Below are 12,666 nucleotides of genomic sequence, written 5' to 3' on the forward strand. Positions count from 1 at the left end.
TGGTTCATTACGGGGATACACAATAACTGATATACAGAGCAATTTCACAAGACATCATATTTAAATTGCAGTGGATGCAAAATTCGAATTAAATCAATATATCAGGCCATCTGTCGTGCATGTTGAAGAAGATGATATTAGGAATAGTTTAGAGACTGATTATCATGAATAAATCATCCAGGATACAATAACTTGCGGCCCGTTTCTCATTTGGATGGAGTCAGAATTTTACGCACGTCCCTTGTGTTAAACTATTTCCAGGTGATGCAACATCCAACAGACGGAGGACAGATTCTGGGTCTCCATAGCAACGTGAAGGAGGCGCCAGTTCGTGTGGCGGAGATCAGCGTGTACTCTCTGTCCAGTCAGCCCATCGACCATGAGGAAGGGAGCGGACAGGCTGGCCGCAAGACCAAAACATCAGGTGGGCACCGCCATCTCATACCTCCCTGTGAGGATCTGAGAGGCCGGCCGGTCTCCGCGCTCCCACATGTGGCCTCTCTCCTCTGTCTTTCCACATGGCTCTTATTTCCCATCCGAGGACAGAATGAACTCTATTAATCCAAGGACGTATGGCCAAGGATATGTTATTCTCTTCAGCTATGGCTGTAATGTTAACTTGAGAGTTGGACAGATGTAGCGCCTGTTAGTTACACCGCTCTATTTCTGGCCAGGGGAGCAATATTGGGCCGTATTCGAAGTCCGTGGCTTCAAACTGCTGCACTGATCCCTCGCTGTTCTGGGTTTTATTAAGAAGGCAGCTCAAACATAACAGATGAGCTCATGCGCCAAGTATTAAACTTGTGTCACAGTAAGAGAGGGAAGGGAAGGAGAGATGTTTTTCTTTCTTCTCTGTGCGGTGATCCTTAATAGCATCCATCCCACCCAGGAACACAGAACAGGAGGTTTCTCCGGCCAAAGGATGCCTAAATAAGTCGCTACAAAAAAGAGGAATCACCTTCCATTACCTGGTTTAACCTCGGCTGTCAAATGCAATGAAATCCACCTTTCGTAGGAATGTGGCTTTTATACTAACAATGACATTAAACATGCAACAAAGGAAACCACAGGAAAGAGTTTCAGTAACGGAAACGGTGCTTCAATTAAAATGTGAGACATAGTCACTGAAAGAGAAGCGTTGACATCTAAATTTAGTTACTTTTCAGCAAGCAATTGTAGCATTTAATTGCGTGGTCGGGAGAAAAACATTTTACCATCTAATTTGTTCATTGTTATTTTTGGCATATAGTCAAAACATTTCATTAGTGAGAAGCTTTGCAGAATATATGAAGAAATTAAGCAATTTCATGCACGCAAAATGGAAAAACCGCCTTTAAAGTCAAACTCATGTCAATTCAGGACTGAAGAACACTCTGAGGCCATAATTTACTTGTTTGTTTTTTTTTAATTGCCCCTGTGTCTAATGTTTCTCTCTCAGTCAAATCTATTTTGATGCAATGCTCCTAGAAGAAGTGTATTTCCAGTGGTTTGACATCTGTGTGTATGTTTTTGGCCGGCCTGCCTCAGACCGCTCCCCAGATATGGATAATTACTCGGAGGATGACGATGACAGCTACTCATCGGAGCAGGAGGCCAGCGATGATGCAGTTCATGGTCAGGTTGGTGTCAGAAAATGCCTTTCTGCTGACATATCTTAATTACTCGCACAGTTAAATACATATACATATTTCAGTAAATACAATTTCCCAGATTGTGTTGGCTCCTACAGATTTTTTGTGCATTATTAAGATGTTCTCTATTAATATGTTTTCTGTACTGAAGGAAATATTGATGTTTTTCATTTCATTTCATTTCAATTTTATTTATTCCGTATCATGGAAATGGTAGTTCACATACATTCCATTCCATGATCGAAAAGGGGGGCAAGAAGAAGAAAGCCTTATATTACAAGCCCCTTTCTCAAAAAAATAAAATACATATGAAGATGGTCTGTCCGTCTGTTCAACAGTCGCTGCTTATATAATACCAAAAAAAAAATAATGAAAAAAACAAAACAAAACAAAAAATAAGAAAACATACACAATAACTCACCAACAACACCAAAAACAAAAAAACAACAAAAGATATTTTACCCGTTAAATTCATATTGTCTGATTATGTTGTCTTTATACAATTTCTTGAACTGGTGAATATTTTTACAATCCTTGAAATCAATTGTTAAGGAGTTCCATAATTTTACACCACATACTGAAATACACATTTGTTTTAAAGTAGTTTGTGCAAATGGATGTTGGAGGCATTTCCTCAGTTTTCACTATATTTTTCCGTATTTCAGGATCTTTATGACGAAGATGATGAGGTTCGAAAGCCCAAGAAAGCCCGTAGGAAAATGATCCGGACCACCTCCATGACCAGGGTCAGTCGCCGGCTTTTCTGTCGTCTAGAGCTTTCTGCTCGCCAATCATTGACCACGAGAATATCCAAAGACCTGTGTGTATTGTTGCACAAGCTTTTAAGAGAAAGAACACACTGTGCTCCATTTGTTCGGACCATTAGGACGATGGTGGATGAGCATGTAAATGACCACTATGGGCTCACTGGACTGATTATAATTGTTTTTACATAGAATGAGTAATCCAGTGGAAAGTACCTGCGAGAAATTATGATTCGGAGCCTCGCTGTCGTGCTTATTTCATTCCCTTTTCAGATGACTATTTCACTCATAATTGTAATTATTTTTCCTCCCTTTTTACAGCAGCCAAATTTCAAGCAAAAATTTGTGGCCTTGCTGAAGAGGTTCAAGGTTACAGATGAGGTGAGTTATGAAAATGATAATTGCCCTTGTTTAGATTGGACTAGTGCATCGTTTTTACTGCGCTCTACTGGAATTTGTCATTCCCCCTGTTATTTGGTCTCCAATGAGTTGGATGAGTCACTAAAAATTATTAATTAGCCACTGATGCGACAGAAAACAATCTCAGTTCTGGCTGTCTGGTCCCTGCTAGTGTCTCCTGCCAGTGAAGAGATCACTGTCAGCCTGCAGTCACATCTTCGTGCTTGTCTGCATCACTTCTGTGCTCACGGATGTCTGATTTGCACATTTCCATTAGCAGTAATTCACATGTAGAATCCATTAGTGAGCTAATTCTTCACTCCTTAATGGGATAATTAATGGCGCTATTTAGGTTTATGTTTTTTCTTTTCTACAGTACTCTTGAATTAATGTTTCAATTCTGCATAATGTCATGTAATTGGGTCAACAGCAAGACGTCAGCCAGTTGTGTGCATCAGGCCATGAGAGTGATGACGGTTATCACTGAACTGTGAAATGTATAAAAACAACCGGGACGGACGACGCATCATTCCTTCCTGCTTTCTCTTAGCGTCACAAACAATCCATACATTTAGGCAACAAAGATACTATCTTTTACCGTTCAGTAGGAATGGGCGATATTTTACCATTCACGATAAACCGTCAAAAAAATTCCCCACGGTAAGAATTTGTCATCTCACGGTAAAAACGATAAATTGAGGAAATGAGCCTGAAAGAAAGAAAGAAAGAAAGAAAGAAAGAAAGAAAGAAAGAAAGAAAGAAAGAAAGAAAGAAAGAAAGAAAGAAAGAAAGAAAGAAAGAAAGAAAGAAAGAAAGAAAGAAAGAAAGAAAGAAAGAAAGAAAGAAAGAAAGAAAGAAAGAAATGAGCCTGAAAGAAAGAAAGAAGAAAGAAATGAGCCTGAAAGAAAGAAAGAAGAAAGAAATGAGTCTGAAAGAAAGAAAGAAAGAAATGAGCCTGAAAGAAAGAAAGAAAGAAAGAAATGAGCCTGAAAGAAAGAAAGAAAGAAAGAAAGAAATGAGCCTGAAAGAAAGAAAGAAAGAAGAAAGAAATGAGCATGAAAGAAAGAAAGAAAGAAAGAAGCCTGAAAGAAAGAAGAAAGAAATGAGCATGAAAGAAAGAAAGAAATGAGCCTGAAAGAATGAAAGAAAGAAAGAAAGAAAGAAAGAAAGAAAGAAAGAAAGAAAGAAAGAAAGAAGAAAGAAGAAAGAAAGAAATGAGCCTGAAAGAAAGAAAGAAGAAAGAAATGAGTCTGAAAGAAAGAAAGAAATGAGTCTGAAAGAAAGAAAGAAGAAAGAAATGAGCCTGAAAGAAAGAAAGAAATGAGCCTGAAAGAAAGAAATATTCCCGTTGATGACACTTTTTGTATTGGTATTTTTTTTTTATCGTTATTGGGTTAAATGCCAGAAATTATCGTGATACATTTTTTTGTCCATACCGCCCATCCCTACCGTTCAGCCTCTGAAAGCAAGCAAAGGTCCACCCACCTTTTGCTCAGCTCTTTAGATTGTATATGTTCTAAGTCATTAGGACCAAACACCGTGTGTTTAACCTGCCGATGCTCACAACAGTGTCTAGACAATCAGAGTTGTGTTTTGCTGGATGGTTCTGGAAACTCCAGGTGGCTCAGTGATCTTTTATCACATTCCCTGTCACTAATTTCTTCCTTGTGGCTTGCTAGTGTGCAAGGCTGCAGCTCTATAAATATATAGCCAGGAGGAGGAGAGAGACAGACTGTGTTTATCTGCTCCCTGCCAGCTCCTGCTTTTATGGAGTGGCATTAATCACCTGATTAGTCCACAAGCTTGCCAGTGTGCAGCTCCTGTGATATACATCCCCACTGTGCAGCACCTTAGCTCTGCTCTAACCCCTAGCTTACCTTTTAATTCCCTTGCTTTGCTCTAAGTCAGTTATGTATGTACTGTATTTTTAATTTTGTATCCGCTAGTGTTGTTTATGCTTTAAGTCCCGTTACTGAAGATGTGGCAGTGAGAAGCTGATGTCACAGTCACTTCCTCCTCTTATTTAATCTTTTTTTTTTCTTAATTTTTATTCTTTATTTCATTCATTAAAAGAAAAACAAAACAGTTCAATATAATTACAACAAATCTCTTTCCTTGAATGAAAGGGAACAGAAAGACGACTAAGCTTATTTTATCTGTCCCTTTTTCCGAAGAAATCAAATTTCAATGAATGTAATAATAATAATAATAATAAAAATACAAATCCGTGGCCATAATGACAAATCTCCCGTCAGTGTGCCAACAGCCTGTTGAACTTGTGCGGCAGGTGCTGGATTCCGACCCGGTGGACCAGACTCAGGAGGTGGAGGAGGATCTGGACCTGCTCTATGACAGTCTGGAAGTTTACAACCAGAGTGACAGCGGCCCCGAGATGGAGGACAACGAGAGCGTGCTGAGCACTCCCAAGCCCAAACTCAAGTATGTTCGTGCTCAGCCATCTTCAACAGACAATTTCACACCTTTTAAATATTTAATTGTTATTGCTGACAAACCGGCATCTAACGTGAGCCATGAGTAATATTGTGAACTGCTCCTGAAATAAGTATATATTATAAGGATACAGAATAGGCAAGGCAAATGTATTTTTATTCAATTCAATTCAATTCAACACAAGGTAATTCAAAGTGCTTTACATCAACATTAAAAGTCAGCGGTGGATGTATGGAATAAATTAGATAGGGATTTGAAATTATGTAGAACCTTAACCTTATTTAAAAAAAACATTGAAAAGAAGGATGATGTCCTTATATTAAATTAATGAGTGGTGATGCGGGTATTTATTTAATTGGTGATTTGCTTTGATTTTTTAAGGATGAAGGTAACATGTAGACTGCACCTTTATTTTAAAAATCTTTTTTATTTCTTGAGGAATTTTTGTTATCCCCATGGAGGCAATTTGTTTTACTGGCAGTCTTTCTCTTACTTCTTGCTTTTAGTTCATTAATTTAATTCATCTTTTTGAGGGTAGGCAAATAATAAGCTTTGCTTCAGCCCACCCCTTTTTCGGTCTAGATGTTATTTGTTTATTTGTATATCGGAAACTTTTTTGTAATGTTTTCTTTGAACAGTGTATTCGTTTTCTTGTTGTCATTTTTATTCTTTGTTTTTTTTGTGTCATGACCGAAAATAAACTAAAACTAAACTAAACTAAACTAAAAAAAAAAGTGGCAAGATACAATTAAATAGTAAATAACAAATAAAATGATAAGAAAAAAGGTAAAATAATAAAAAGTACCGGTAAAGGCAGTAGAGTACAGCAGGTAAGTATTTAATTTAGGAGTACGCTTCAGTAAACAGTAATGTTTTTAGGCCTGATTTAAAGGATCTACAGTTGGAGCAGACCTCAGGTCTACAGGAAGTTTGTTCCACCGGTGAGGAGCAGAATAACTGAACGCTGCCTCACCTTGCTTGGTTCTGGTTCTTGGGAACCACAACAAACCAGATCCAGATAAACCTCAGGGGTCTGGGAGCTTCATAGGAACTAACAGATCCAGCATGTATTTTGGTCCAAGACCATTCAGGTCTTTGTAGACCAGCAGTAAGATTTTAAACTCCATCCTTTGACTCACTGGAAGCCAGTGTAGTGATTTCATGACGGGTGTAATATGGTCCAGATAGATTGTAATGCAACAATTACAATACTTTGTATATTTGTTGTAAACAAACAGTAGCTTTTCTTTTGCTGTGAACAAGCCACCCTTTGGTTTTAACGGGTGCTCGACACGCCTTCAGAGTCTCAGTCAAACATTTCAGGTAGCGGCCTTAACAGCTTCATTTCCACCGCTATTTGCCTAATGTCTAAATTAATACTAAATCATATATTATAGTTGACTTGTATAAGTCAGACGGTTCAAAAGGTTTTCCATCCTTTTCCTAGCAAAAAAACAAAAGAAGTTGTGTCTGTATTGTTGCAGTATTTTAAAACTCTTGTCTATTTTCAGGCCGTTCTTTGAAGGGATGTCTCACTCCAGCTCTCAGACTGAGATCGGAAGCATACACAGCCAGAAAAGCCAGCAGAGAGAGCTGTCATGTCCCGTAAGTTGATGCTCTGTATGAAACAGGCCTGCGTTCTCTTATTCCCACTGTTTATTTATAAAGTTCTGTCTCTCGGTTGTTTGGGAGGGTCTTCTTATAAACACTTGTTATATAAACGAGTTGCCTCTACGTTTAAATGTCAGGGACTGCTCTGTGCTCAGCGTCGTTCAGGGATTCCCAAAGAGCTCGCCAGCCAAAACAAGTACGAAGAAAGAAAGGGGGGGTCCTGAGTCCTTATCCCATCCACCTCTGCAGCGCTTCAGTATTTATGGGGACTGACACCACACGACCTTTCTATCAACACACACTCGCAGACACAACTATTCTGCCCTGCTCCAGGAGAGGAATGGCGATAGCAGTCCCCAAGACCCACTAAGAGATTTATGGTCCATTAGTACAACACGGGCAGGGGACGCGAGACTTGTTGAAACTAACGGCGAGAGCCAGTGCTGTTTATAAATATCTGGGAATCCATTTTAGCTCGTTATAAAATAGTCCAGAGCAGGTCGTACGGCTGTAGCCCTCCATTTTCTGGTATTCTTGTGGAGCTACATACAAGCCTTAAGAAAACCTTTGATCTGATATTGAAATGAATTAAACCAGATGTTACAAAAACACTTTTTGTGGCGTAAACATAAACACACAAGCATGTCAGTTTTGTAGTCGATGTGATTTCTGACCCGAGGAGACGGAGCTTTCGCACCTGGAGTAGTGAGTTGATGTGCCGTATTTTCTGGATTATAAGCCGCTACTTTTTTCATTACTTATACAAAGATGCAGCTATATGTGGATTTTTCTTCCACCGCTAGGGGGCGCTCTAATCGGAATTAGAATCAAAACTAAGACAAAATAAATGCAAAGAAGAATACGCTACTTCTTCTTTAGCAGATAGAAGTAGAAGCAGATTTCAAACAGATAAATAGATGAATAAATAGCAGTTATTTTCTCTTGGTTCTGTCCCGTTTTAATCAGCAAAGTTGCTGCCGTGTTAAAAGACACTGTTAGGAAAGGATCTATTTAGGTACAAAAATGTACATCATTTACAGTTCAAAATCCTTCTGTACATGTAGTAAATATCTAATCTAACTTAAATATCTGCGGCTTGCATATCTTTTTTTTTTTTTTTAAATAGAGTGGATGCGGCTTGTATATCTTTTTTTTAATTATTTTTTTTAAAATAGAGCGGATGCGGCTTATATTCAGGTTAGGAATGGGTGATATTTTACCGTTCACGATAAACCGTCAAAAAAATTCTCCACGGTAAGAATTTGTCATCTCGCGGTAAAAACGATAAATTCCCGTTGATGATGGAAGGAAGGAAGAAATGAGCCAGAAAGAAAGAAAGAAAGAAAGAAAGAAAGAAAGAAAGAAAGAAAGAAAGAAAGAAAGAAAGAAAGAAAGAAAGAAAGAAAGAAAGAAAGAAAGAAAGAAAGAAAGAAAGAAAGAAAGAAAGAAAGAAAGAAAGAAAGAAAGAAATGAGCCAGAAAGAAAGAAAGAAAGAAATGAGCCAGAAAGAAAGAAAGAAAGAAATGAGCCAGAAAGAAAGAAAGAAATGAGCCAGAAAGAAAGAAAGAAAGAAAGAAAGAAAGAAAGAAAGAAAGAAAGAAAGAAAGAAAGAAAGAAAGAAATAGAAATGAGCCAGAAAGAAAGAAAGAAATAGAAATGAGCCAGAAAGAAAGAAAGAAAGAAAGGAAGAAAGAAAGAAAGAAAGAAAGAAAGAAAGAAAGAAAGAAAGAAAGAAAGAAAGAAAGAAAGAAAGAAAGAAAGAAAGAAAGAAAGAAAGAAAGAAAGAAAGAAAGAAAGAAAGAAAGAAAGAAAGAAAGAAAGAAAGAAAGAAGGATAAATTCCTGTTGATACGTTTTTGTGTAACAAACATGGCGGAACGGGGATCTTTTATCAATTAAATTTAATTGGTGTAGTTTAGTAGCATTTAGTATCTTTTACAGCAGTGTTTTGGCTCCAAAGACTGAATGTGGTGATAGATTTATAGTTACAAAGGTGGAGTTGAATTGGTATTTTTTTTATCGTCATTTTTATCGTTATGGGGATAAATGCCAGAAATGATCGTGATACATTTTTTAGTCCGTACCGCCCATCCCTAATTCAGGTGTGGTTTATAATCCAGAAAATACGGTAATTTATTTTCACCAGAGAAGTGACCTCCGCAGATAAGTGATCTAATGTTTGGTCTTGTGTGTGTTTACCCTGCAGAGCGGAGACTTTCTCAGTGTGGAGAGATGTAAAGTGCAAGGGAGCCGGTATCAAGATGACAGCATCGTAGACACAACTGTCGGGGTATGTTTTGGAACGGCGCTACATTATTTTAAGTGAATCCCCTTGAGCATCTCTTTCTCACATCACTCTCCACCAACCCCCACATCTCCACTGGAGCGCCCACTCCTCCCAGGGGTCTCTGTCATTCCAGAGGAAGAGAAGCGAGGGAGGCAGTATGTGAGGGCAGACGAGCCAAACAGCAGCGTCATCTATTATGGATCAGTGAAGCCGTCATGGCAGCTCTGTGCTGGATGACTCTTGACTGATGAGGACTGAAATAGGAGTGTTTGGGTTTGTTGTTGTTTTGCGCCGTCGGGTCGGTCTAACCTTGTTCATCTCGCTGTAGCTTTCCCTCGGAGCACAGGGCAGCTGTCTCAGGGCGCCGCTCCACTAACCCAATTTGAACTGATTATCGAAGCTGCCAGAGGAGTCTTTCACCTTCCACTGGCTAAGAGACTCTGGCTTTTTATCTCTGCTGTCAATGCGGTTGAGCACCATTATCTCCAGTCTCGAAAAGCCGAGTAAAACTCTCCACCAGGCCAGCGTCTCCTTAGCTCACGTGGCTCCTCCGCTCTTTCATCTCTCTTTTAAATGCTCACTGCTGATGTGTAGTTTGATGAGATGTGACACGTTATCTGCGGTACGAGAAAAGGTTTCCTAAAACTTTGCTTCAAAAAGGACTTGGAAAGTATTAGACATCTTGAATTAAATTTGCAATGACGTAAATAGCCTTTCTTACCTGCCACAGACAACATTTATATTTAATGTTGGCTTTCAAGAGTCGATTTAGTAGGAACTTGTTAAGGAAAGACAATTTCAACCCACACACACACACACACACACACACACACACACATATTTCCCTTTTTTTTTTTCCTTCTAACTGGTGCCGTGAGTCAGTTCTGCTACTTATCCGAGTGAAGACATGGGTCATTAGGCATTTATGAAGAAAGGCCCTTATATAAGGATCTTCCCAGGGACATAGACTGAAAGGTGTTTTTATGTGACTGCTTTGCATCTGTCTCGGAGTGATCCTCAAATAAAATATTAACAGTCATGGGGGATCAGAGGGTGACTCTCATTAAACCGTACATGGCTCCAGGCCCCATCAATCAACCACAGTTCGGTGTATTTTTATATACTCTTTTGAAATTAACTTACCGGTACTAATTATTTTTCTCCGATTATCTGGAACCTTTTTTCTGGTTTCTCCACATTTCCTATGAAAATGTCTTCTTGTAGCTTGCTAATTTTATCACGTCATATGAGGCGGTGGACGACCCCCTTATCGCCACTTTACTGATGGAGGATCACGATCTCAGACTCGAGGACTTTGCCCTTGAGCCAGGCCTGGTGATGGAGCCTGAACCCATCGGGCCGCCCTGAACCTGCTGGAGGGACCAAGTCGGGGCAAGGGCCAGTCTGATCCCTGGCTACTCAAACTGGCTCTGACCTGGAAGTGATGAATTTTAGATGTTTGTGTAAATGATTTGAGGCCTTACCGTATGCTTTCTGTTATTGCTCCATTGTAAAAAGTGATGGAAGCCGATTGATTGATTTGATTGATTGATTGAATTGTTTATTTCGAACACATAAGGTAAAAAATATAAAATATTAAAACAAATTCAAAACATACAGAAAAAAAAAGCAACAACAACAAAAACGTAATACAAACAGGGAAAATAAAACAGTGTCCGAAAAGGAGCAGGTAGAAGTAAAACGTATTTAACCCTTCCCCTTTGTTACCTCTATCATAAATTAAACATAAATATTAATAATAAATAAATAGCTGCAATTACCTATTAGGCTACCGATTTTCCCATTGGTTGTGCCGTTGCACCTAACCAGCTAATAAACACAATATTGCCTTAACATAACTCCTCCTCAACCAAATAACTTCCCAGAACTTCCTTTTTGTACCGTTTTTTAAATTGATTTATATTTGTACATTGCTTCAACCCATCACCCAACCCATTCCATAAATCCACTCCAACAACTGAGATACACATGCTTTTCCTTTTAGAATGAAAACATTGTTTTTTGAATTTATATTTTCCTCTTAAATTATAAGGATTGTGGTTCATCTCTGTCTCTCCCTGCTCCTTTGTTTGGTTCAGGAGCCTGAAACCGAAGAAAGTGGACCCGGTCCAGGAGAGGTGAACAACTGGGATGTCAACACTGAAAGGATCACTACTACTGCTGGCAAGCTCTGCAAGACCGAGTCCCAAAACCACATGTCTCCCAGGTATATTAGTGTCTTTTGATTTGATTTGATTTTTTAACATACAGGACTGTCTCAGAAAATTAGAATATTGTGATAAAGTTCTTTATTTTCTGTAATGCAATTAAAAAAATTAAAAAAAATGTCATACATTCTGGATTCATTACAAATCAACTGAAATATTGCAAGCCTTTTATTATTTTAATATTGCTGATTATGGCTTACAGTTTAAGATTAAGATTCCCAGAATATTCAAATTTTTTTAGATAGGATATTTGAGTTTTCTTAAGCTCTAAGCCATGATCAGCAATATTAAAATAATAAAAGGCTTGCAATATTTCAGTTGATTTGTAATGAATCCAGAATGGATGACATTTTTGCATTACAGAAAACAAAGGACTTTATCACAATATTCAAATTTTCTGCGACAGTCCTGTAAATAAATATTTCACTTCTGTTATTAACAGAGTCTGGTCCTTACGGTTCCTGCTGCCTCTGTCATGTATCGTTGAGCTCCTTGTCTTTTATGTCCTCAGTAAAATGGAGAACCGGCTGCAGAGACGTCCTCGCAGCACCTCCATGAAAGACAGGCAGAACTCCAAGGCCCAGAGTGACAGGACCAGCAGCATGGAGAGCGAGTGCTCCCCAGACTCGCGGCTAATAGCGCAGGTAACAACGAACCACACACAAAACCCCATCAAGCTCCGTTTCTACTCTTTCTTGATGTTTGACTCTGGTGGAAATGTGCAAGCTTGGGTCCATGTCAGACTCTGCCTCCTCATTTGTGTCTCCAAGGTTCCCAGGAAGTCTGTGTACGACCAGCTAAACCAGATCCTCATCTCAGATGAACGCTTGCCCGAGAGCATCATTCTCATAAACACCACAGAGTGGCAAGGACAGGTTTGTGTGCTCCACTCGTAGCACTTCACAAGTCCGCTTTACCTTCATTTATTCATTATTGCATTAGAAACATGAGCCATGACGTTAAAACTTTTATTAGTTATCAAGCATTACATTATGATGTGCAGAGACAGAGATGCAATAGAAATGTTCTGCAGCAGCACATCTTTGCTGCTTTCTCTCCAGCCCAGCCGGTGCTGCCTCTTGTATATCCATTAACTCCCGGTGTCCCTCTCATGTGTGTTTCTGTGCAGTATGTAGCAGAGTTGCTCCATGAACAGAGCCAGCCCATTGTCTCCACGTGCTCTGCTGCTGATGTTCAGGCTGCCTTCAACACCATTGTTACTCGCATCCAGAGATTGTGAGTCACGTACATACATGCACATGCTTTGGTTGTATAACACAAGCCATCAGAAAAAGC

The 12,666-nt window shown here is 39.1% G+C and overlaps 1 protein-coding gene across 4 annotated transcripts in view; it reads left to right on the forward strand.

Moving 5' to 3' along the window:
- LOC133463835 (phosphofurin acidic cluster sorting protein 2-like) overlaps nucleotides 1–12,666 on the forward strand; it is a 65,236-nt gene that overhangs the window by 39,710 nt on the left and 12,860 nt on the right. For all 4 annotated transcript variants that reach the window (XM_061745577.1, XM_061745578.1, XM_061745579.1 and 1 more), the window contains 11 exons: nucleotides 262–424; nucleotides 1,528–1,619; nucleotides 2,297–2,377; nucleotides 2,717–2,776; nucleotides 5,082–5,233; nucleotides 6,757–6,850; nucleotides 9,062–9,145; nucleotides 11,242–11,369; nucleotides 11,882–12,014; nucleotides 12,141–12,245; nucleotides 12,500–12,606. In XM_061745577.1, coding sequence (XP_061601561.1) covers nucleotides 262–424; nucleotides 1,528–1,619; nucleotides 2,297–2,377; nucleotides 2,717–2,776; nucleotides 5,082–5,233; nucleotides 6,757–6,850; nucleotides 9,062–9,145; nucleotides 11,242–11,369; nucleotides 11,882–12,014; nucleotides 12,141–12,245; nucleotides 12,500–12,606 — 1,199 coding nt within the window. The remainder of the gene's footprint in view (nucleotides 1–261; nucleotides 425–1,527; nucleotides 1,620–2,296; nucleotides 2,378–2,716; nucleotides 2,777–5,081; nucleotides 5,234–6,756; nucleotides 6,851–9,061; nucleotides 9,146–11,241; nucleotides 11,370–11,881; nucleotides 12,015–12,140; nucleotides 12,246–12,499; nucleotides 12,607–12,666) is intronic.

Source organism: Cololabis saira, chromosome 17 (genome assembly GCF_033807715.1).
Source record: "Cololabis saira isolate AMF1-May2022 chromosome 17, fColSai1.1, whole genome shotgun sequence".
NCBI lineage: Eukaryota > Metazoa > Chordata > Actinopteri > Beloniformes > Belonidae > Cololabis > Cololabis saira.